The sequence below is a fragment of the Primulina eburnea genome, chromosome 11, assembly GCF_022965805.1.
Source record: "Primulina eburnea isolate SZY01 chromosome 11, ASM2296580v1, whole genome shotgun sequence".
In the NCBI taxonomy this organism is placed as follows: domain Eukaryota; kingdom Viridiplantae; phylum Streptophyta; class Magnoliopsida; order Lamiales; family Gesneriaceae; genus Primulina; species Primulina eburnea.
The window spans coordinates 8,808,996-8,833,623 of NC_133111.1; the positions used below are offsets into that span (position 1 = coordinate 8,808,996).

General features: G+C 36.3%; 1 protein-coding gene across 3 annotated transcripts; it reads left to right on the forward strand.

Annotated features, from left to right (window-relative positions):
- The first annotated feature begins 1,769 nt into the window (after positions 1 to 1,769).
- On the forward strand, positions 1,770 to 18,719 carry LOC140804573 (protein SHORT ROOT IN SALT MEDIUM 1-like). Of its 3 annotated transcripts, none has more exons than XM_073160623.1 (19): positions 1,770 to 2,009; positions 2,146 to 2,241; positions 3,889 to 4,179; positions 4,489 to 4,586; positions 4,888 to 5,583; positions 5,681 to 5,738; positions 6,426 to 6,518; positions 6,597 to 6,652; positions 6,868 to 6,985; positions 8,029 to 8,240; positions 8,313 to 8,376; positions 14,695 to 14,868; positions 15,853 to 15,883; positions 15,963 to 17,071; positions 17,178 to 17,252; positions 17,394 to 17,468; positions 17,561 to 17,878; positions 18,138 to 18,302; positions 18,384 to 18,719. In XM_073160623.1, exons 1-19 carry the CDS (start codon positions 1,929 to 1,931, stop codon positions 18,534 to 18,536), a joined length of 3,963 nt encoding a protein of 1,320 aa, XP_073016724.1. In that variant the 5' UTR covers positions 1,770 to 1,928; the 3' UTR covers positions 18,537 to 18,719. The 3 variants fall into 3 exon arrangements, with proteins under 3 accessions (XP_073016724.1, XP_073016725.1, XP_073016726.1); XM_073160624.1 differs by having other exon boundaries at positions 18,150 to 18,302; XM_073160625.1 differs by having other exon boundaries at positions 16,047 to 17,071.
- Positions 18,720 to 24,628: the final 5,909 nt, after the last annotated feature.

A 24,628-nucleotide genomic window follows, 5' to 3' on the forward strand; every position in this document is an offset into this window, starting at 1 on the left:
ATCATACTGGGTTTATACTCACCGGCATGTCGGCTACCTCTTGTTTTCATGTGCTTGACGGTAGGTGAGGCGAGGCTTGGGATGCCAGAGTCCAGCTCCAGGTGAGGAGACACGAGTTAGAGTGGGATTCTCGGGTCTTAGGATCTATTTGATGATGTTTGGATTTCTTTGGTTCATTAGTTTATTTTGGCATGTTGAAACTTATATTCAAACATTTGAGACAATTAAATATGTTTACGTGGATTTGTGAACTACAAATTATGTATTTTACTAAATCCTTTGATTTGTTATATTTATAATTATTAATATTAGATGTCGGACCCGGGGCCCCACATAAGTCGCTAATTATTAATTAATACACTATTGAATGATGTCATAGAACGGTTATTATAACACCGTATCCGTGTCATATATTATCATATTTTCGAAATTTTCTTCCCACTTATGATTTAAATCCTAACAGTGCCCTTAAATTTATGAACATGTTTGTAAAGAAACATAAAATGTATCGAATCAAGAATAGAAGGGAAATAATAAGGATTATAATGAGACATATCGTGATCGATCGATTTTAAACTTTCATATTCTTTTTTAAAATAAAAATTCAACTTATAGTTTTTGGAAAAAAAAATATGTAAAAACTTACTGGATATTAAAATTTATGATTTTTGTTGCTAACCTACCCGAAATAGCACTTGTAATATGAAAATATTAATTTTGCGAGGCGTCAAATCATCTTATCCTAAACACATGTCCAATCTGGACAATAAGTATATCATTATGACGTTTAGAAAAAGTATTTATGAAATCATAAATTTTAGACAAAACATAAAATTATCTTATTATTATAATTAAATATTTAAAAAATATTATACAAATCAAATATAATATTTTGATCTTTGAGTGTTTGTTGTATGTCAGGGATAATAATTATTATTATTTTTTTATGTTTGTTTTTTTAGAGTGGTAAATGATTCTTTCTAAGTTCAAAGTCCAAAATGATGTTTTCTGTAATCCATCAATAAGGTTGAAGGAGACTAAAAATAAATATAACTTTTTTTTATTAATAATAAAATTCTATAATACCTAATTATTTGAAATGTATACAGACAACATATATAGTTAACTTAAAATATATATGCAATTATTTCCTAAAAGAATGCACAAGGCTCATAACCGTCGATCAAATGATTGAAAATACCTCGACCCTTACCGTAACCTTATTTTACGGTTTCAGTTACGGTTATCAATTAACCCGTGATCTCAAGTCAAACTATAATTGTGACCACGGGTTAATGGACGGTTCAGTTGAATAAAACTATGATCGACCTGTCTTATAACATGCTGTTTGTATCCGTCGAACCGGTTAGCTATCAATTGGCCCGTTGACATGTTATGAGTCTGATTCTGGTCACGGGGTGTGTTAAAGACACATACACGATAGGGATCGTTACGGTCCCATCCGGTCCGAAAGTGAATTCTTAAATTTGCCAAAAACTTATGTGAGACGGTCTCACGGGTATTATTTGTGAGACGGATCTCTTATTTGAGTCACCCATAAAAGAGTATTACTTTTTATGCTAAAAGTACTATTTTTTATTGTGAATATTGGTATTGTTGACCCGTCTCACAGATTATGATCCGTGAGACGGTCTCACATGAGACTCACTCCTAATATGAATATTTTAGTTTGATCCATTTGTTTTTTGTTTTTTGTTTTTTTTATTCAGTTAATTCTAAAAGTTTCATAATTAATTATCAATGGATTGGCTGATGGATAAATAAGGAACTCAGCCTCACCAAACAACAGAATAGGGTTTATGTTTCTGTAGTTGTACGCTTGCCGCTGTCGCCAAATCAAAAAATATCGGGAATTGATCGTTTCATAGCCTGCTTTTCGATCGATTTTATGTTGTGTGAAGGGAAAGATGTATTCTTCTCGAGGAAGCAATAATACCTATGGCCAGAAGCATCCCTACTCTTCCCAATCTTCGTATGCCTCTCAAAACGTATGTTTCTATGATTACGCGGATTATGTGTATCTATGAATTCTGGGATTTTGTATTTCAGTCCTTGAAAGGTACGAAGGGCGAAGCGTGTGAAACGTCCATGTTTGTAAAATTCGTTTGATTTTTGTTATTGTAGCTAGGCTCTGCATATTCAGGCCATCCTTCGGCTGCGGAAAAGCCGTCTCATTATGGGGGACAGTATAGTTCGGTTTATGGGTCCGCCGCACAGCAGGTTGTATTATGGCCACATGCTTTTGACCACTTTTTAATCCGCGTTTTATCAGTTGGTATTCGACCCAATTTCATATGAAGAACGTGTGACACTACAGATTTTGGGACATTTAATTATTTGCTATTATTTCATGCCCATGACATGTGTCACTCTCATAAATTGTGGTCTGCACAAAAGTAATTTCTTTGGTCCTTGTATTGCTGCTGCTTTTGTGTTTCAATGCCTGAAATGTTTTGGATGTGGCCTTTCTGGAACGATAAAATTGCAATTTCAATGCTTTTACCTTGAAACAGTTCTTAAAACCTCGTGAATATTAACAGTTGTTATTGTTATTTTCTTGATAAATACTGTTAATTTGTTGCAGGTGAGAACAGTTTTGAAATCACATGGTCAATATGTTGTGTTGTTTTGCATTCTTCAAATCAAATGGGTTAACCATATTTGTTCATGTGACATTGTTGGCAAGTCTTTTGTCTCTTTCTGTTAGTTTAATTGGACTAGTGCTTGTTTCATTGAGAATTGATGGTCAATTGTTTTAACTTGATAATATGGTATGGTACCATGGTTGATAGATTTTGTGTGCTAGTTCACTATATGTTCTTTGTGGTCGCATCACATCACTCAAGCAATAACATCAAGCCAAGTCTGTGCAACAGTGATAAACTTCTTCAATTTGATTTTAATTCCGTGTATGAAAACATGATGCATGGAATGAGGAGACTGAAGTACATAGATTTGTTTTCCCTTTTAAAGATTAGAATATGCACGTTTCTAGAAAGGATAGCAATTACTGTGATCCAGAACATGGAATTGGTTGTAGAGATGGGGATATAGTCTACGTCAATCTTAGGAAGTTTGAATATGTGGGTTAATGCATAGAAGAAACGGTACATTTTTTAGGAAAGCAGATCATAGGTGCCATTTAAATGGCCTTTTAACTCATCTTAACGTAAAAAAATTAGCAGTGCATTTTTATTGTTGTTTGGATATAAGTTTTTCCCCGTTGATGTTATTTATAATAGAGTGGTATTGCGTATGGTGAACGAAGAAGGGTGGTTTATCCCCACCTGAGAAGAAAGAGACGGAGGGATGAAACAATAGTTGTTTGAAGAAACTGGAGAGAAAAAATATGCGATTGTTTAGCAATAATACTTTAAATAGTTTATTTGAAAAGTGATAAATGATGTGATTTAAATTGTTGAAAAAACTGTGGAATGTAGCTTTTGTATGTATAGACGAAATTATAAATATTTCGGTTGAGTTGAGTTTGAGATCCCAAACAACCAATACTGTTGAGAAATATGATATATCACCTAGAATTCGGGCTCTCATACATCTGAAATGCTGGAATATGTTCTTTGATAATTTTTTACAGGTCCTTTATAGCTCCGTATCAAGTTCTGTAAGAGGTTGCTTTTTCTCAAGATTTTTCCCTTAGATCACGTTTGTCTTCTCTTTCTTAGACTGAAGAACCTCACTCCAACATCAATCATGTTATCTTTAGCTCTAGCATCTATCTCAGTTCCTTATGTATCTTGTTGTCCATTTGATTTAAGCTTTTGAGAGGGTATGAATGGTTCAATCGACTGTATTGTTGTTTCATATCTGGTTGGTTAAAATGGTGTATTTACCAGTTACTGTCTGCAGATATCTCCATTGGTTGCAAAGGGATCTGCAACAACCACTTTAGAAGGCCGGAGTAATTATGGATCGTCCATTCCAGACTCACCTAGGTTCACATCAAATGATTATGTCTCATCTTCGAGTCGTGACTATGGGCAGAAAGTTGACCAGCTGTATTCTGATAGAATTTCTGATTATCCCTCCATTGATAGACATCAATATGATGGACGCCACCGTTCATATGTTGGGAGGGAAATACCTAGTGAAACCGTCGGTAGATACACTGGTTCAGTTGCTTTTGGCCAAGAACATCAGGTATTGAAATTGAATGTTGCGATTTACTTCTTTAAAAAATATTGCTTTTGTTACTTTGGTCTCGGTTATATAAATTAGTAAGTTGAGCTTGGTATAATAATCATTTTTTTGTTTCCTTATCCTTAGGGATGATTTATGTGAATTTTTTATTTCTGATTGATCCGTTTGTGTTCATAATATATGCTTAAATTGTTGATTATAATATTTTAAGTTCTAATCTAGCTGTGTTTTGTAACTTTCGTTTTGCCCTTTAGAACCAAATATCTGACCTATTTTATTTTCTACTCCGTTGATTTTTATTCTTCACAGTCTAAGATGTATGATCGTCTGGAACAAACAACAGTGCTTAGGCAAGAACAAATGCTAAAGGCTCATACAATATCTTCCTCTATTGAAGGTGGAGCTAGGTAATGTACTGTTAAGCTAGTATCTTTTTTTTCCTTTTTTTTTGCATGCTAGTATCATTCTTTTTGGAGTAGATGAAGGTGTTAGTTTCATCAGTTCTCGTCTTAGGAACTAGATGATGCTAATTTTATGCACTCTACTCATAAAACCTCTGATCATCTGATGAGATTGAAACTTAATTTAGCTCTGCAAATAGTTATTTCTGTCAATGAAGACACCATTTTTATGATAGTGGATTGGCGCACAACAAATGTGTGTACGGTTTCATACCATCAGTTGTGCTGAGCAAAAAATTTCTGGCAGACAAGCTGATTACCTTGCAGCGAGGGCCCTAGTACATCGTCCTGCCCAAGATCCTATTGCATATGGTGGAAGAATTGATCCTGACTTGCGTAGTTTAGCGTTGGTTAGTGGGTCATCTTATAGTGCACAGCATACTTCGTCAATCTTAGGAGCAGCTCCACAGCGAAGTGTCGATGACCTTATTTATGCTCAGAGTTCAAATCCTGGCTATGGAGTTAGTTTGCCTCCTGGTAGGGACTATGGATCAGGGAAGGGCCACATTAGCACATTGCTTGAATCAGATTATCCAAGCAGCATGTTGGCACACGTTGGTCATCCAAGAGTTGATGACCGGAAAGATAACAGGAGTAGACATGGTCGGGAGCTGGAGCAGAGAGATCACGAGAAGAGGGATTACTTGCTCGAGCGAGAGAAAGATAGAGAGAGGGAGAAGGAGCGACTACGAGAGCATGAGAGAGAAAGAGAAAGGGTCCGAGAAAGAGAAAGAGTCCGAGAAAGAGAGAGAGAACGAGAGAAGGAACGTGAAAAAGAACGGCAACGAAGGGAGAAGGAGAAGGATCGAGATCTCAAACGGAGTCTGGAATTGTGGCGTGAACGTTCTCCCCCCAGACTCTCAAAGGACCGTAGAGGTTTCTCACTGGCAAAAGATGTCAGATCTGTGCGGCGCGAATCCCCACGTCATGAAATTTTGCATAGGTGGATCATGTTTAATTGCATTCTGTTCTAGTTATATGTGTTACACAGCTTATCAATCTTGTAAATCTACCTAACTTGGTGTTCTACGACGCTGAAGGCCTCAATCCCAGCATCAATCTCCTGTAAGAGAAAAGAGGAGAGAGTACGTCTGCAAGGTAAAACAACTATCCCACAGGCTGCCTGCTGCAGAATAGTCAGAGAAATTGATATTAAATAGCATTTGACTTCTCTTCGAGAACCTCAATTCAAAATTTTCCTGTCACCAGTTCATTGTTTATTTCAGACTGTCATGACTGAATACTATCACTTCTGTCTCTTTTATTCTTGGAAAACCCACTTCAGTGTTCCATTTGCACGTTGATATGTATCTTTTCACTGCATCTCAACATCTCCAGTTGGAAACCACTTTGACTCGTCTCGCCTTCCTTCTTTTCATAAAGTTCTTTGAGTCTTCCACGTGTGGCATCAGCAATTGCTTTTTGTACGGTGCAATATTTTTTTAGTTTTTGGTGCTCATGGCTATGGGATTACTTCTTGTTTTGTTGACATTCTTCGTTATTTCTCATCAAATTAGAAGCTGCTCGCAATGCGAAATTCTTTGGTATTTTCTCTTATGCACTCTCAATTCTACGTTGTTCAAATCTTGTAGCTGCCGCTAACGTAGTTGCGTTGATGAGGATATACTATTTTTACCGTTTATAGCTTCACCTGGAAACGATTTGCTTTTGATGATGTAGAGAAGACGCCATTGTGTTTGAAACTGGACAACACTGTTGAAATGTATTCTGGAATCCATTTACTGATAGATGCACCCTAATTCATGGCATTTTTTGTTGTTGTAGATCTTTTCATTTAGCTTTGTAGAAGTTGAGAGGGATTATTTGTCATTAGATAAGCGATATCCTCGGCTTTATGTATCTCCAGAATGCTCAAAGGTATTGCCAGTTCATCTAATTATTATAATTTTCTTGCTTTGACCTCTGCTTATGACTTCACTTTTTGGCTGTATGTAGGTTACCGTTAATTGGCCGAAGAAGAATGTGAGGCTCCACTTATACACTCCTGTGAGGTATTTATCCTACGGCTTCTTCTTAGGCGTCATTATTCAACATATCATCTTGAAAATAAATTTCACTTCCAATCACGTGGCGCTTTAGCATCATTATTCTGATGTGGTCTCTTAAAAATTACACGATGATGTAATAATTTTAAGTTATATTTCGACTAAAAATTAGGCTTTTAGAAATTTGAAAATGATAATAATTACTATACTTGATGAAATAGTTTTGAGCATGACTTTGTTGAAGAGATGACTTCCATGGAGAGGACAGAATCACCTAAACAACTGGGAACTGATGTATCAGTGACAAAAGCAAGAGGAACTACGGTTTGGAATGCGAAGGTTAGTTCATAAGCATTAATTTATGTGTGTGTAAATGTATGTCTGTATGCATAAATATTGTGGTATTTTATATGCCATGGCCCATGCCTACTTAAAAATTTGTGGAAAAATCTACTTTTATGTGGGACGTTCTGTGCCTCAAAGCCTGGAAAGACCCAGATTCTGTCTTCTCAACATAGATCGGCTCAAGTCATCTTACTGAGATGTTAGGCCATATTTACCACCAAAAATTTCTCCCATATTCCACTTGAGGTGAGGCTGCAATTCTGCAAATGGAAAACGTAATGCCCCTTGTTGCATCCATTACAACTTACTGTAATCCACTCCAATTCTCCAGTAACACCCTAGGGCTGAAATCCAGTCCACTTCTCCAATAACACCCAAGTGATGATACCGCCACTAGATTTTCTCAGATGCCATTTTTAAGGACACCTATCATCATAGTTTATTGCCAGTCAACTCACTCAACCTGCTCAAACTTATGCTATTTAAGACCTAACAAATGTGGCTCACAAGCCATTCACTTATTTCTCCAACAACAGATGGTTTGTCATTACACTTCCCTTCAAGATTTAGTTTAGGTTTACATCATACAACTTCAATTACATGTTAAAAACGGTCAGTACTGAAATTTTTGGTAACATGTTTCCAGGGTACTTTTAGTTTCTTGAGCTTGCTTTTAACGCTTAAAAGTTCTCGGTATGAATCACAGAGTCCAATTAAGTTAAAAGAGGACCTGCAACAACTTTTGATGGTTCATCTATTAATCTCTTGCATTCCTGTTAATTCTAGTGTTTAGTAAATTGGAGGAAATCATGTTGAGTTGTTACTTGGTTTGCACAATAATCCTCCCAAAAATAAGGGGTTGATCTTAAGTTTATGTGCTATGCACTAACCTTTTTGTATATTTTTAATGTTATTATTGGATTTGATTACAACAATTATCACTGCGAGATCGGGCATTAAGGGAATGTGATGATGATATGCAAACCTATATTTTCTTGGTAAAACCTAATTCTTCTCTTGTTTTTCTCTGGTATCAGATTCTTCTGATGAGTGGACTGAGCCAAAATGCTCTGGCAGAGCTGTCATCTGAAAGAAACTATGATGACCGTGTACCACATTTTTGCAATATGCTTAGATTTTCTGTCCTTAAACGTAATAATACTTTAATGGCAATTGGGGGCCCATGGGACGCAATTGATGGTGTTGATCCAGCATTTGATGACTCCTCATTAATTCAAACAGCTCTGAGGTTCGTCTCGTAAGGAATTTTCTTGATTTGTTTTTGTTTTTCTAGATTGTTCTGAAATGGTTCTTGTGTTAGGTATGCAAAAGATGTGACTGATCTTGATCTGAAAAACTGTCAGCTCTGGAATCGTTTTCTCGAGGTAGTCTTTTATCTTTTCTGTCAGTAAGCTACGTTTAATTTCAAATAGAAGACTCTTATAGTGCCATTAGATCCAGCCTAAGATGCACGATATTTTGGTTGCTCGTACCGATATCAAACTTTGAAAAGAACAAATAATTCATATTTAGAAATATGTTTTCAATAAATAACCTGATATTTTTGTTGTGTACCTTTAGAACGAGCATATCTCAGCAATTATTGGAAATGTGGCTCATAATATTAGAATCATTAGTTGTCAAGTGTCCCGAAAGTCCAAACAATATTGCTAGAGTACCCACCATGCCTTGCACCTTTAAAATGCCATGGATGGCAGTTCTACTCTGTTTCTGCAGAAGATAATGAGAAATGACTATAATATTTAACAAACATTGTCTCTCCAGGAGTTAGAAAACTCATCTAGATTTTTGTTATCCTCAAACTTATTTGCATGGTCAGGTATACAGTGTGAATTGACTTACATTCTAGATTGCCTTACTGTATAACTCTCTTGTTAGAAAAATCTAGCAGAAGCTCTGGCTTTGTTTATTTTGCCTTGAAGTTCCACTTTTGTGATTCTGTGGTGGTGTATTTTTTCTTCCCCTTTTTTAGCTTTTATTCTGGCAAGAACATGACTGAATCTAATGAGTTTGACCATAAATAGTTGCATTCCATTATTGTCACGCCCCGAGACCGGGGTTAGTTGACACCGGCGTTGTTTAACAATCACACAATCGAAACAACAAGCATTTCGTAGCACAGTATAAACCGAACCAGTTTATATATCATAATTTCAACGAAATAACATTGTCTTTACAATAACGAAATCCAACGATATAGTAAATAATGCGGAAGCGTCTTACAATTTATTTAATCATAAATTTCGAAATAAAACCTATTACTAATCTGGCAGATCACCAACCCCAAAATTGTTCCGACTCTTCATCCTCAACCTGTTCTTCGGACTTATCTGGGAGGGGAGAGTAAGGGGGGTGAGTATTTGGGAATACTCAGCAAGTGGGGGAAATATCGAGCACAATGAATACAACATGCATAAAATTCGAATCATAAATCATGAGTTCATACGTACTTCATAACACATGCATAAACTTTACTAGCCACTGTGATTTATCCAACTTTCTATGGTTTACTGACGTCAGTCCCTAATTTTTACTCCTCTAAGGGGCGAGGCCGTATAGCGGTTATATCCCCCACCGCGTAAGGGTACGTCATGGTTGGGATTCCCATCCATATACAGTCGACTCCTCACAGTGCTTAAAACCAAATGACAACAACACAAGAAGGAGTAGGAAAAGAACATGTACTCGACCGTATTTTCAAAAACACACGAAGAATGCATAATCAAAATTAATTCTTTAAAACAGCCTACTTACCGTATATAATGATGCTAAAAACGTGGTGCACAACTTCGAGGATTGGGCCGCTTTTCGTTCCTCGTCCGGGCAGCGCTTCGGTTCGAATTCTAAGCTAACTTCGGGACGATTTTCGGGCAGAGTTTCGACTAGTATGGCTGCTGAAACTTTCGAAATTCAGCAAGGGAATTTTCGAGATTTTGGGGTGTGAAGAATGATTGGGTGATGGGGTATTTATAGGTGAGGGTGGTGGATCTAAACATGGTACTCAAATCATACCAAAATTCATGTCATATCTCACAAATTTGACTCTAAATCCTTGCCCAATTTCGAAAATTGAGTTACCTAGGTTGTGAGGTTTTTATTCCTTAATCCATTGCTCTTAATTTGGTTTAAAATATGGTTGCTAGATGGGAAGGATTTTGAGCAACATTTGATGATTTGCTTTCGATTAATCATGTATCTACCCATCACAATAATTAGTCATAATATCTTGTAGGATTTTCGAAAATTGCTTGTAATATAATGCCTCAATCCTCTAGATTTTGTAGGTATACTTGACTTTATAAAAGATTTTTCAGAAATTAATTTCCCCAAGGTGCATATCTTGTTTTATATAAAATATAAAATTAAATCCTAAAATTTTCTTACAACTTATTAATTACATAATTAAAAAAATTACGGTTCTCACATCCCTCCCTCCTTATGAGAAGTTTCGTCCTCGAAACTGGAGTTGGCTTGGTCTCCAAATCCTCATCTTTTCTTTACCATCTACCATGACACTGTTTCTTGCTAACCAATCCATTCCTAAGATCACGTCGAAATTGACCATGACCAGCTGTATCAAGTCGGCGCTAAAAGTCTGATCACTAATACTGATGTTACAATCTCTGTAAATCTCGTCAGTTTCAATAGCTCTACTAGTAGGTGTGGCTATTCGGAAGGGTTCAGTTAGCTTAACGGGCTTACGTCCTAACTTCTTACAAAATCTCTTAGACATAAAAGAATGTATGGCACCACAGTCAAATAACACATAAGCAGGCACTTGCTGAATAAATATGGTACCTGACACAACATCGCTTGCATCATCCGCCTCCTCCTGCGCCATGGCAAACACCCTGGCATTCGGTTTGTCCTCCTTGGATTTACTAGGGCCTGCTCCCGCATTTATCCTAGTTCCTCTGTTCGGCCCTGCTGGTCGGTTGGCGACGGTAGGACATTCTGCAATTCTGTGCCCCGATTTTCCACATCCAAAGCATACACCGCTGGCCCTTCGGCATTCCCCGGAGTGCTTGAAGCCGCAAGTTGGGCATGGCTTGAGCCCTTGATGGTTATTGGTGGAGAATTGCCCTGAGGGAGGTCCACCCGACTGATTGGGTTTCTTGAACATTGGTCTGTCCTGAGAAGGTTGGCTGACAGGGGGTCGCTTGTTCCTATTTTCCCCATCTCTTCGACGAATATCAGCTTTGGCTCGGATAGCCGCACCCATTAGGTCTGAAAAGTTGGCAGGTTGGTAGACTGCTAGAGCAGATTGGATCCTGCTATTCAACCCTTTCTTGAAACGATGCAATTTCAGAACTTCGTCCACCATAATCGCTGGAGCATATGATCCAAGAGCATTGAACTGAGAGGTATATTCCACTACTGACATATCTGGAGCCTGACTGAAATTTTCAAACTCACTTAGCTTCTGCAGTCTGACTTCTGCCGGGTAGTATTGTTTCAGAAATGTTTCTCGGAAGATTCGCCATGTGATTGGTCCAGCAGCGGTCATGGCTGGCGAGACTGCTTCCCACCATTTAGCTGCCTTGTCTTCCAGGAAGGGCACTATCACGTCCACTTTTAGTGCATCCGGGACTTCCAACAGTCTCAACTGAGTTTCTACGCTTTTGAGCCAGCTCTGGCTAACTTCGGGGTCGGCAGCACCACTGAAATTTGGGCACCTGTTCTTGCGCAGTGATTCATAATGGAATTTGACTCCGTGCTGCGGTGGAGGTGGTGGTGGTTGATTGGCGTTGGGGTTCATTAACCCTTGCAGTGTCGTGGCCACGATCGTGGCCATGGCCATCAAGTCTGCTTGATTGAGATTGAACTGAGGTGGAGGTCCGTTGCCTTCTCCATTAGTGTTGTTGTTGTTGTTGTTAGCATAACGGGGGTTGCGGTTTTGCCTTGGAGGTCTACCGGCCATTTCTTACAATTTGAATGTTTCTAAGAATTTGTACGAGTAGGATTTATGCAATAGATTGCGTAGAAGTAAATTGAAATCAATGGAACGAATAAAATATTTTATTGATTTCTCAAGCAGGAAAATAAATGAACATGGCCAATCTAATTGAAATAAATGTACTGAACCAATCTAAATGAAATAAATGTGCTGAATAAAATAGGACATAATAAAATGTCAGGGTCATATAGAGTTCAATAAATGAAAATAAATAAAATTCGAAAATTTCCAAAAATGAAAAGTTTTGAGATAGACATACGGATTCGAAGGGTATATCGAGAGGATTCCAGAACAGTCGACGGAACCGAATTCGGAGTTTTCTACGAAAAAAATCGAAGGACATAAGCTGGCGGGTTGACTCGTTGACTCAGCCGAGTTGACTCGCCGGGTTGACTCGCCGGAGTATGGTCGGAGCTATGAAGTACGTCGGCGACGGTGTCAGCATCACGGAACCGGTGGTGGCACGGCCAGAATCGGTCGGAAACTACTTAATTTGGCCGGAACTCGCGAGAAATCGGTTGACTCACTCGATATTAGGCGTTTTCGATCGGTTGATCCGATCTCAAAATTAAAACTTGGGAAAGGTTACCCATAGGTAGCATAATGTTTGGGTAAAAGGAATTGAAAATCGGAGTAGGATTGGTAGGGTAATTGGACAAAATAATATTTGGCGTTAGGGTTCGTACGAAAATTCGTAGATCCGAAATTCCCGTTGCATACGAACACGAAATCTGAAATTGGTTGAGGGCTTTTGTTCGTATTTTTAAGACGATTCTGTAAATGGTCGCCGATCGAAGAAAGGCTACAGGAAGCGGCCGGAATCGGCGAAACACGCGGCGGCTCGCGTAGGGTCTGTTTGGCCGATTTTTTTTTTCTCGAAATTCGATTTTTTTTTGAAACTCGATTTTTTTTCCCACTCGGATTATGAACCTGGCGGCTCTGATACCACTTAAATGTCACGCCTCGAGACCGGGGTTAGTTGACACCGGCGTTGTTTAACAATCACACAATCGAAACAACAAGCCTTTCGTAGCACAGTATAAACCGAACCAGTTTATATATCATAATTTCAACGAAATAACATTGTCTTTACAATAACGAAATCCAACGATATAGTAAATAATGCGGAAGCGTCTTACAATTTATTTAATCATAAATTTCGAAATAAAACCTATTACTAATCTGGCAGATCACCAACCCCAAAATTGTTCCGACTCTTCATCCTCAACCTGTTCTTCGGACTTATCTGGGAGGGGAGAGTAAGAGGGGTGAGTATTTGGGAATACTCAGCAAGTGGGGGAAATATCGAGCACAATGAATACAACATGCATAAAATTCGAATCATAAATCATGAGTTCATACGTACTTCATAACACATGCATAAACTTTACTAGCCACTGTGATTTATCCAACTTTCTATGGTTTACTGACGTCAGTCCCTAATTTTTACTCCTCTAAGGGGGCGAGGCCGTATAGCGGTTATATCCCCCACCGCGTAAGGGTACGTCATGGTTGGGATTCCCACCCATATACAGTCGACTCCTCACAGTGCTTAAAACCAAATGACAACAACACAAGAAGGAGTAGGAAAAGAACATGTACTCGACCGTATTTTCAAAAACACACGAAGAATGCATAATCGAAATTAATTCTTTAAAACAGCCCACTTACCGTATATAATGATGCTAAAAACGTGGTGCACAACTTCGAGGATTGGGCCGCTTTTCGTTCCTCGTCCGGGCAGCGCTTCGGTTCGAATTCTAAGCTAACTTCGGGACGATTTTCGGGCAGAGTTTCGACTAGTATGGCTGCTGAAACTTTCGAAATTCAGCAAGGGAATTTTCGAGATTTTGGGGTGTGAAGAATGATTGGGTGATGGGGTATTTATAGGTGAGGGTGGTGGATCTAAACATGGTACTCAAATCATACCAAAATTCATGTCATATCTCACAAATTTGACTCTAAATCCTTGCCCAATTTCGAAAATTGAGTTACCTAGGTTGTGAGGTTTTTATTCCTTAATCCATTGCTCTTAATTTGGTTTAAAATATGGTTGCTAGATGGGAAGGATTTTGAGCAACATTTGATGATTTGCTTCCAATTAATCATGTATCTACCCATCACAATAATTAGTCATAATATCTTGTAGGATTTTCGAAAATTGCTTGTAATATAATGCCTCAATCCTCTAGATTTTGTAGGTATCCTTGACTTTATAAAAGATTTTTCAGAAATTAATTTCCCCAAGGTGCATATCTTGTTTTATATAAAATATAAAATTAAATCCTAAAATTTTCTTACAACTTATTAATTACATAATTAAAAAAATTACGGTTCTCACAATTATAATAATACTCTCGATAGAATATTCTTATTCATTAAAAATGCTGTTTTATCTAAAATGGTGAGTTCTTTCTGTCTTTGGAGTGAAATTTTATTTTCTAGGCAGTTCTTAAATAATTCAATTTCATGATGAATTTGTATTTTGCTTGCATTTGCCCCTTACACCTAGCGTGCAAGTTTTAGTTACACTTGTTGAACAAAGAGAGCAACCAACAAAACCTTTATAACATGGTAATGAGTGGAAATAATTCACATAATTAGTTTCAGAATTTGTAAACGAGGGAGTATGCTTCCAGACATTTTTGACATGGTAACTCTGACATGTTTGAAATAGTAACTCTGACATGTTTGCCCACTTGTCATAAAATATTTTGATGTGCAGATTCATTATCACAGAGTTGGAAAAGATGGGCTCTTCAGTCACAACGAGGTAACTGTGTTGTATGTACCTGATTTGACTCAGTGTCTTCCTTCCATGGATTCATGGCGAGAACAGTGGCTTAATCACAAAAAAACAGTTTCTGAGAGGGAGTTGAAGCTCACTGTGAAGAAAGAGGTACGAGTTAATTTTGTATGCATCAAATTATTCGTCCTAAACTTTACTGGATATAGAATCCTAGAATTGCATCATGAAGAAATCAAATAGGTATATTTATCGACACAAATGTAAAGCTGATTCTTGACTCTGAATATCTCTATCTACACATATTTACTTACAGTTAGCTTCATTTATATTCTTGCCTTTTCATTGAAACTTTTTGTGCAGACTATTTCTTATCTCAAAATTAATCTATGAACCTCATGCTTGATTGAAATTTTATGTGACGAAAGGCATGCATTGCTTCGCTTTGTTTAGTGAGTGAGATCCCTTGCTTCCTCTTTGATCTGGAGTTCATAGACTGCTTTTGTGCCCTGATATTCAAGGACTGTGGATGAATTGCATTGTTTTTGTCAATCTTAGAGGATACATTATTTCTGTTAGGCATAAGACTAGTATAGAGCGTATCCTCCTTTAGAACTATGATATTAGATTGCATCAATTAGAGTAATACTATTAACAGAGTATAACGATCTTCTAAACTGCTGCCAGGCTATATGTTATCTGCCTGAAACCTTTTTCCTTGAGAAACTGTGGCCTAAAATAACTGTGTAGCTGGATAAGAATGTCATGGCGGATTTGCCATTCACTCGGAAGAGGGTTGGACTGGGTTGGTGATGATCATATACATTGGTTGATTACAAGTGCCACCCTCTGAAGAGAACATATAGAGCTTTTCTGAGCCCATTCAGTGGTCACAACATGCAAGTGCAATGAATTATGGTTTATGTTTTACTTGTTAAGCTAGAAACAGGTAGTATAATATGCTTTTTTTCATGAGATTATCCTTGTAGTTCAGATATTGAAATTATGCCTGTGTACTTTATTGAGCTGCCCAGTCTTATTATATTCTCGCACTACTACAACCACCTCAGCCTAGTGTGTCCCTTCCCTTCTGTTTATAATTTTAAGGTATTGATTTTTTTTTGGGTTACAAATTAGATTACTGGTGACAAGGAAGGAGGCACAAAAGGTGACAGTCTTAACTCTGGAACTGTACAATTTTATGTTTTACATTAGATTTACTCACATTTCTTTTTGTTATAATAAAGATAAGAAAAAGCTACATTTGAAAGATGGAATGTCAAAAGCTGGACAACTAATAAAGAAAGAGTCTTCTTCATGGCTGTCTGCAGAGGATAATAAAAATGAGATAGATGCTGAGACGACGGACGTTGAACGGAACCTGGTTTCAGAAGAAGGCGATGAGAAAAATCAGTCTGTTGAAAGTAAAGAATTGATTGTAAAAGTTGAGGAGGAGAAAAATGTTTCAAAGAATGTTCAAGGAGAAAATTTCAGTGCTCAGACAGCTGTTGGCTTTAAGCCTGGAAAGAAGAAAATCATAAAGAGAATTGTGAAAAAAAAAGTTGAGAATAAGAAAAACTCCACAGAAAATGCTACTAACAAGAATGATGAATTGAAGAAAGGGGAAACTGAAGGAAATAAGGTTCTTTCTGAAGAAGTTGGGCAACAGGAGGGTTTGTCAGCTGAAGCTCCAGCTATTAAAACTTTTGCAAGGAAGAAGATCCTGAAAAAGCCAGCGAAATCTACTGGTAAGCAAGACTCAAGCAAGACCATTGAGGGTAACACAACAAATGAATCAGGGAGCACCCAGGATAAAACAACAGTTAAATCAGAAGATAACACTTGTACCGTTGTCCAAGAGGGTAGCACCAAAGTTACTGTAAAAAGGAAAGTAATCAAGAGGGTCCCAAAGAGAAAGACTGCCTCAGCAGATACTGGCAGTATTGTGGCTACAAAGGACATGGAAGAAATAAAGATAATTCAGCCAGATGACAATAAAGAAGCTGTTAACAGTGAGATAAAAGAGAGCATCTCCAAGGATAAAAGCAGTCCCAAAATGAAACAACAGTCAGTCAGTCCGAAGAAGCAGGAGAAAAAGGAAGAGAAGAAGGCAGATAAGAAACAATTATCTGGGTCTAAAATTGATACTGATATTGCGGAGCAGAACGTTTCTCAAAGTGACAATCAAACAAAATCGAATGAAAAGGCTAAGCCCAAGGACAAGAAAATAGGGAAAGATTGCCTTGAAAAAGATGAGTCCAAAAACAAAGATGTGGTGAAAGAAAAGAAAAAGAGCGATGATCCCCCTCGACATCCTGGCTTGTTTCTTCAAACAAAAGGGAGCAAGGATTCAAAGGTAAGTATCATGTGCAACACATTGTCATTGGTATCTATATAATTTACTCCAGGTTTTCTGTGCTTGTGCACCAGCATGTTCAGTGGTATTTTCTTTGGTGTAACAGCTCCAGTCATTATCACTTTCGCTGGATTCACTCTTGGATTATAGTGGCAACGATACTGAAGAATCAACCTTTGAGGTTTGTCTCAACTGTTGTTTGTGTGTATAAATAATCTGATACTTTGACCGATGTTACATTCCATGCCATGTCACATGTGTTATTCAGTCTCGGTGTTTGACATATGAGGTACTGAATTGGACTTTAATTTCATTTGTGCAGTTATCATTATTTGCAGAATCCTTGTATGAGATGCTACAGTATGAAATGGGTTGTCGTCTGTTGGCTTTCCTTCAGGTTGTCTTGAGCCATCACTCTTGTTAGTTTGGAAACTAAACTGAGTTTATTTATGTTTTTCTCATTCTTATCTTCTTTTCTTTAAATTTTAGAAGTTGCGCACTAGATTTGTAGCAAAGAGAAACCAAGGAAAGAGACCTAGAGAGCAAACTTCGAAGGAGAAAAATGAGGATAACTCATCTAGCAAGCGCGTTAAGACAGAAGATGTCGAAGCAACAAAGGCTGAAAATAATGACAACACTCACAAAGATAATGTCACAGAAGAGGCGAATATTACTAATGAGGTTGCTGAAGATAAGGTTGAGGATGAAAATGAAGAGCAAGAGCCTGAGGAAGAAGATCCAGAGGAAGAACCAGAGGAAGATGAAGAAATGACTGATGCCACGCCACATCTCAACTCATCTAAAGAGGCAAGTCCTTGTACTACTTTCTTTTCGCTTCTGTGTAATGTGAAAGGACAAAATTTAAGAAGACAAGAAAAAGGTAATTTTTAAATGTTATAGAAGGGGGATGAAAAGGTCAGTTGAGGGCCTCTTCTGCTCTATGTATGCTATCTTCATGCTCAAGGCATTTTCAATTCTTTTAAGTGTCATTTATTGTTATTCTCTATGAGATGCGGAGAAGACAGATCATAGCATTGTTAGTGAATCCATTGCTCTTAAAAAGCAGAATCGACAACAGGAAACCACTACAAAAGCTTCAAAGACCGATATTAATATGGACGTGAGCAACAAGGGAAAGGTAGCTGAAGAGGCTTCGAAAACAAACAAAGTCGACAAGGAGCTGCTTCAAGCTTTCAGGTTCTTTGATCGAAATCGGACTGGACACATAAGGGTAAAATTACTTTCAACTCTTATCCTGGAATGGAGTCATCTCGTACATGATTATTTGACACATACTTCATTCGTTTTACAGGTTGAAGATCTGAGGCTGATAATTCACAACCTAGGGAAGTTCCTCTCGCACCGGGATGTCAAAGAGCTTGTGCAAAGCGCACTCTTGGAAAGTGACTCAAGCAGAGATGACAGGATTTTATATGATAAGCTGGTGAAGATGACAGACATTTGAATCAATTTTTCGAAGTGTGCCTGACAACACTTGGTGGGTTATCTATCAGCCGAACTTCACAAGTTCCACTTTTTTTTGGTTGGTCCCGTTGTGAGAATTTTGTTTAAACTCTTAAGTAGTTGATGATCTTTGTCGGATGACCAGTTTTTCTTTTTTAAACTAAATTTTATTGAAACTACAAAACATGGTCTTTGCACCGTTTTTAAGAAGAGTCAAGTACGTATGTCCAGCCAATTTGTTCTCGTTCACGATGGAAAATAGCGTACTTTTTCCAACTCTGTAGAAAAAGTTGTTTGTGGTATATGTAAACTTTGTCTAAGATATGGATTTTACGTAAATCCAAGTAACATGCATCTTTAATGTATGTGCGAATGAAAGGATGTTTTTTGATTCAATGAATTTGTTTACACTAGCATGATGCACGTGCGTTGCACGTAATTTCAATTATATTATAAAAATTAAAAAAATATGATTTCCAAAAAAATAATTTGAATCATTTTGTTATTTATCTGAGATTAATTTCTTATTATATTAGACGATTTATAAAAACTTATATAACTTACTTTCAAAATTGTTTCCCAGATTAAAATTCAAGCAGTTGATTTGATGTTATATAATAAATTGTAATGAACATAATATATAAAATAAAATGAAACAAATTTTTTTAAAAAAATTATATATTCAAACACAACGTATAAATCATAATAACCTAAAAATCAACCAAATTATGTATTTTATCAATGTATAAATCATAATCTACAAAAGCGAAGCGTACTAGAGACAAATAATTATCAATTTAAAATCACTATGACTAACTCTTAAAAACAATATTAATACAAATGAAATAGTAATATTGATAGTAAAATATAACTCATAATATTTAATTTAACCTCTTAATTTTTTTTTTACTTTTTATTTTTACAATTCTATATATCATGAATAATAAATTCTATATATCGATCTTTCGTAAACTAACATTGATGACCGTTAATTTCTTGTTAAATAAGTTTTAAAATAATAAATAAATCAATATATGCAAAAAAACAGACATTCAAATAAGATTATATGGTAAATATAAAATAAACTCATATAATAATTATTAAATATAGATTTGAAACTATATGATTTTAACCATTAAAATCTGAAATATAACAAAAGAAATAGACGTTCATATATATTTTCGTGATACTATAATTTATTACTTAATTAGAAATTGCAATAAAAATATAATTAGAAAATTACAATAAAATCATTGGAAAAACATGTAGAGAGAATTAAAAGAATAAAACATTTAAATGTAGTATAAAGATGAGTTATTTGATAAAATTAATATAGGAGTTACATTCTAATCTTGAAGTGTGTATAGAAAGTTAATTTTGTCATTACACAATTGGAAAACAATGCTCTTCATCCACACTTTTATAGGTATTTAAATTTAAATATAGATATAGATTGGTAAGTTTGATTCGATTTACATGGTTTTACATTGAAATATATCGATGAATCATACATGGGACCTGAATTCAAATTTTAAAAACATATTATATATATTTATTGATTGTTGCAAGAAAAACATACAAAAGAAAGTTATACCAAAACAATTTTCTTCATATAAAATAAAATACAAATCATGTGTAGAAATCGCTAGCATATAATTAATTCACAAGTTCATTGGTTTAATTCACAAGTTCATTCAACCAATTATTCATTTGTTTTAATCGTAAAAAAATAAACTTTAAGGGTGTGTTTGGTACAAGTGATGAGATAAATAAATGATTGATTATATTATTGATAACAATATTGATATATTATTAATCAAACATTATGTGATACTAATAAGATTGTTTAGTTCAATTTTTGAATATGTGATTAGCTTCTAAATATTAATAAATTTACTATTATATCCTTGCTAAATTTAGTTATTTGTTGTATACCCTTAGAAGCAATACATTCAGATTCATGTAAGAAGAATAAGTACGAAGCAATAAGGTAAATGATATACGAACAATGGACCAAATAAGTTACAAGATTCAGCATCTAAGTTTCTAAATATTAATAAATTTATTATCATGCATTTGCTAAGTTTACTTATTAGTTAAATAAGATATTATAACTAATTTTTAATATTACACACGTGTGTTTGTATATATATATATTTGTTGATGACTAGGAAATTTTTTTATTTCTCATCTCACATTTCCTTTTATATTCTAACAATGTATCAATAAATAACTTAACATGTACTCCAATATGTTCGGAAGAAATCATGCTCGCAACTTGTTTGTTCCTTCTACTTCATCTAAAGTTTCATCATTAAAATTTTTATTCAATAAATAACTTAACCCACCACTTGGATTCAATAATCTATGTTAGATCTAAATTTATTGTGGTAATACGAATCAAAACCAGCAGGCTGTTAACTAAAATCAGTAGACAATATAAAAACAGGACTAAGTTTTCAGAACTTAGATAACCAGAAGCAGAACCTAGTCTGGAATTAGGATAACTTGACGTCTTCTATGCTAACAGAAGTAGTCTTAAATGTTACCGTTACTTTATCGAGTACAAGTATTTATTGTACCATTAAATGTTGTACTAAGTCATTTAATTCGATTTACCCATTTTAGTAAGTAACAAGACTGATTGTGTTGAAAGCTTTTTGCATGATCCATTTAAGGAATAAAGTTGTTTTCTTCAGACACCAAAAGAGCCGTTTTTTATTATAGACGTTGGATTCAAGTTATTTATATATATGGATCAAAACCACTTGAAGATGACTACTGATCTTTTATCTATCCAACGCTACTTTGAGCAACTGCGAATCAATCGCCATCTTCTAAAGCTCAAATTTGCAGAAAAGTAGTACACACTTCATTTTTTACATCTAATCTTTGGAGATCATCTTGTACTGCTATTTCTTCATCTCTTCAAGCAAAACACCTTAATATATTTCGAGAAGAGTTTGTAAACTGGAAAAGAGTCTTTTCCAGAACTTTGTTATACTGAGTCACTTTGTGTTTAGTTACTAAGAGTTTCAGTAGGAAAAAGATAAGCCCTGCTGAAGTGGGTGTGTACAAGTGTTGTACTGTAAAATCCAAAGTTTTTTAGTGATACCTTCTGGAAACAGAAGAAGGGGAGACGTAGAAGATTTTATCTTCGAACTTCCAGAAACAACTAATGTTTTATTGCCTACTGCTATTACTGTTTTTCACCCTACTCCATCGGATCGTTTCCGCACTTATCATTGTGATCTGCTGGACGTACTATTGAACAAGAACAGCTACAATCTCTAACAGGATTCTAGCACCCTTTGCAAAAACTATCATCAAAGGAGAAGAATTTATTCACCCCCCCTTCTAAACTCTACATCAATCCCCAACAAGTGGTATCAAAGCAGATTTCTCTTGTTCTGAAAGTTTGCAACAGTTATTGCACATTTTAGCTAGGTTCTCATGTTCTCGAAAGAATATTTTGATGATTGGAAGATCCGGATGCAAGCTCATCTTGCAGCCCAAGATGATGACATGTGGTATGTCATCACAGCCGGCCCATTAAAGATCTGAAAGCCAAATACAACTATTGTTGTTACTGAAGGTGCACCACAAATGGTTGAAAAATCAAGAAACGAATGGACTGGAGAAGATAAGAAGAAAGCTAATCTCGACAATGTTGCGAAGGATATTCTTTATAAAACTCTTGATAAAAACACATTTTGTAAAATCAAGATGTGTTCTACCGCGAAAGAAATCTGGGAAAAACTCATTCAAATATATGAAGGAAATGAGCAGACAAAAGAAAACATATTGTTTGTAGCAATGCAGAAGTTTGAAAATCTGAAAATGAAGGCTGGAGAAACTCTAAATGAGTTTGATGAACGTTTCAGCAGCCTGGTTAATGAACTCGCTGCCCTTGGTAAAGAGCACAACAACAGAGAAATAGCACTCAAGATGATGAGAGCTTTACCTAGGGAATGAGACGTCAAAACAATGGCTATGAGAGTCTCTAAAGATCTAAATAAGTTAGAGCTACATGACTTGTTCGCCAACTTAAAAACCTATGAGTTCGAGCTAGAAGTGAGAAGCGGAGAAGAGCCATCAACAAACCTACCAACCAAGGCCCTTGCTTCTACTGCTGCTACTACTTCTACTGCTGTTGCTGTAGTCATCCCACAAGCAGTACCTGCTACCTTTATTGAGAGTACTTCTGAAAATACTGCTGAAAAGATCAGCAATGACGCTATGTCTCTCTTTGTAAAAAAGTTCTCCAGGTTCATGAAGAAGAATCACCGAGCTTACCGAAATCCTAATTGGAGCTTCAAAAAGGATTCACCACCTGGTGATATGGCGTGCTTCAACTGTGGAAAGATTGGTAACTTTATTGCTGACTGTCCAAAGCCCAAGAAAGATGACCAGAAGAAGAAAGAGTACAAAAGGAATGATAAGAAGTTCAGAAAAGACCGCAAAGCGATGATTGCTGAAGAAAGCAAATCTAAATGGGCGGACTCCAGTTTTGAATCATCTGATTCAGAAAGTCTTTCCAGTAAAAGTGATGCAGAAGAGACCAAATGTCTTATGGCGGATGTTGAACCAAACTCGACATCTGAAGAGGTATTCGACTTTGACTCTGATGAGTTTACACGAACTGATTTAATTAAAGCATTGCATGACATGGTAGGGGAGTACTCGAGACTTTCTCAATCATTCGAGGAAGTTAAGATTGAAAATCTAAACTTAAAAAATCAAGTCAGTAAATTTACTTGCTTGCAAGAGAATAGCTGCAATGATTTGAAAGTGGAGATGAGTAAGTTGAAAGCCGAGAATGAAAGAGTGAAGGCAGATTACTAGACAATGAGATCTGAAAATCAGAAGCTGTCTATTCTGGTAAATGCTTGGAATAACTCTTCTGTTTCATTGGAAAATATGCAAGAATTGCAGAAGCAATCCGGAGATAGAAGCGGTTTCGGATTCAGCAATAATGAAAGCACTTCTGAAACCAGTATCAAGCTAGAACTGGATAAAGGCAAAGGGAAATTCATTCACTTTGTCAAATCCAGTGTGGTATATGAACCTGAAGTACCAACTGTTCAAGTTGAAAGGAATGTAAATCAGATGAACAGAAGGAAGAATTATGGTCTGGGATATGTTGAACCTAAGGGAAAAGTTCACCAAAGTGCTGGATCCAGTAGAGGATTGAACTCAGGAGGACAACCCCCTATGAAGGTTAAAAACTATCCGTACTATAATTCTAGACCTGTTCAGAAGAGATACATGCTAGACAACACAAATAGAAGGGAAAAACAACATCCCAATATGCATACTGTTAGAAATAACAGATCCTCTGCTGCACACACCTCTATGGATACCCGAAGTACAAAATCACCAAAAATTGTACAAATGTGGGTTCCTAAAGAACTAATAAGGCTTGGACCCAAGTAGATTGGGTACCAGATACTAAAATTTTTGTTTGCAGGAACAGGTGAAGAAAGCTAAAGTAAGCAGCTCCACATGGTATCTGGACAGTGGATGTTCCAGACACATGACTGGACAGAAAAATCAGCTATCGGAATTAATGAGTTGTACTGGACCAAAGTTAACATTTGGGGACAACTCAAAAGGTAAAACCGTGGGTAAGGGTAAGATTATCCATGGTAACATAACTGTTAATGACGTACTACTGGTTGAGAATCTCTGTTATAATTTGATTATCATTAGTCAACTGCGTGATAATGGCTATTCTGTAGATTTTTAGAAGCACATATGCACAGTTAAAGATTCTGCTGAGTCTACAGTATTAACTGGAAAGAGAGAAGGCAACACTTACAAAGTCTCATGGAACTTAGATCATGCTACTGTTCCTACATGTTTAGTTGCTTCTCTTACTGATAAGCATTGGATCTGGTACAAGAGATTGAATAATCTGAATTTCAATCAATCAATAATCTCAAGAAGCAGAACATAGTTGATGGTTTACCTGATATTAATTTTATTAAGAATCACTTATGTTCTGCATGTCAGCTTGGAAAACAGATCAGATCCATCTCCAAGAACAAAGGTAGTAAATCAACTTCAAGATGTTTGGAATTACTGCATATG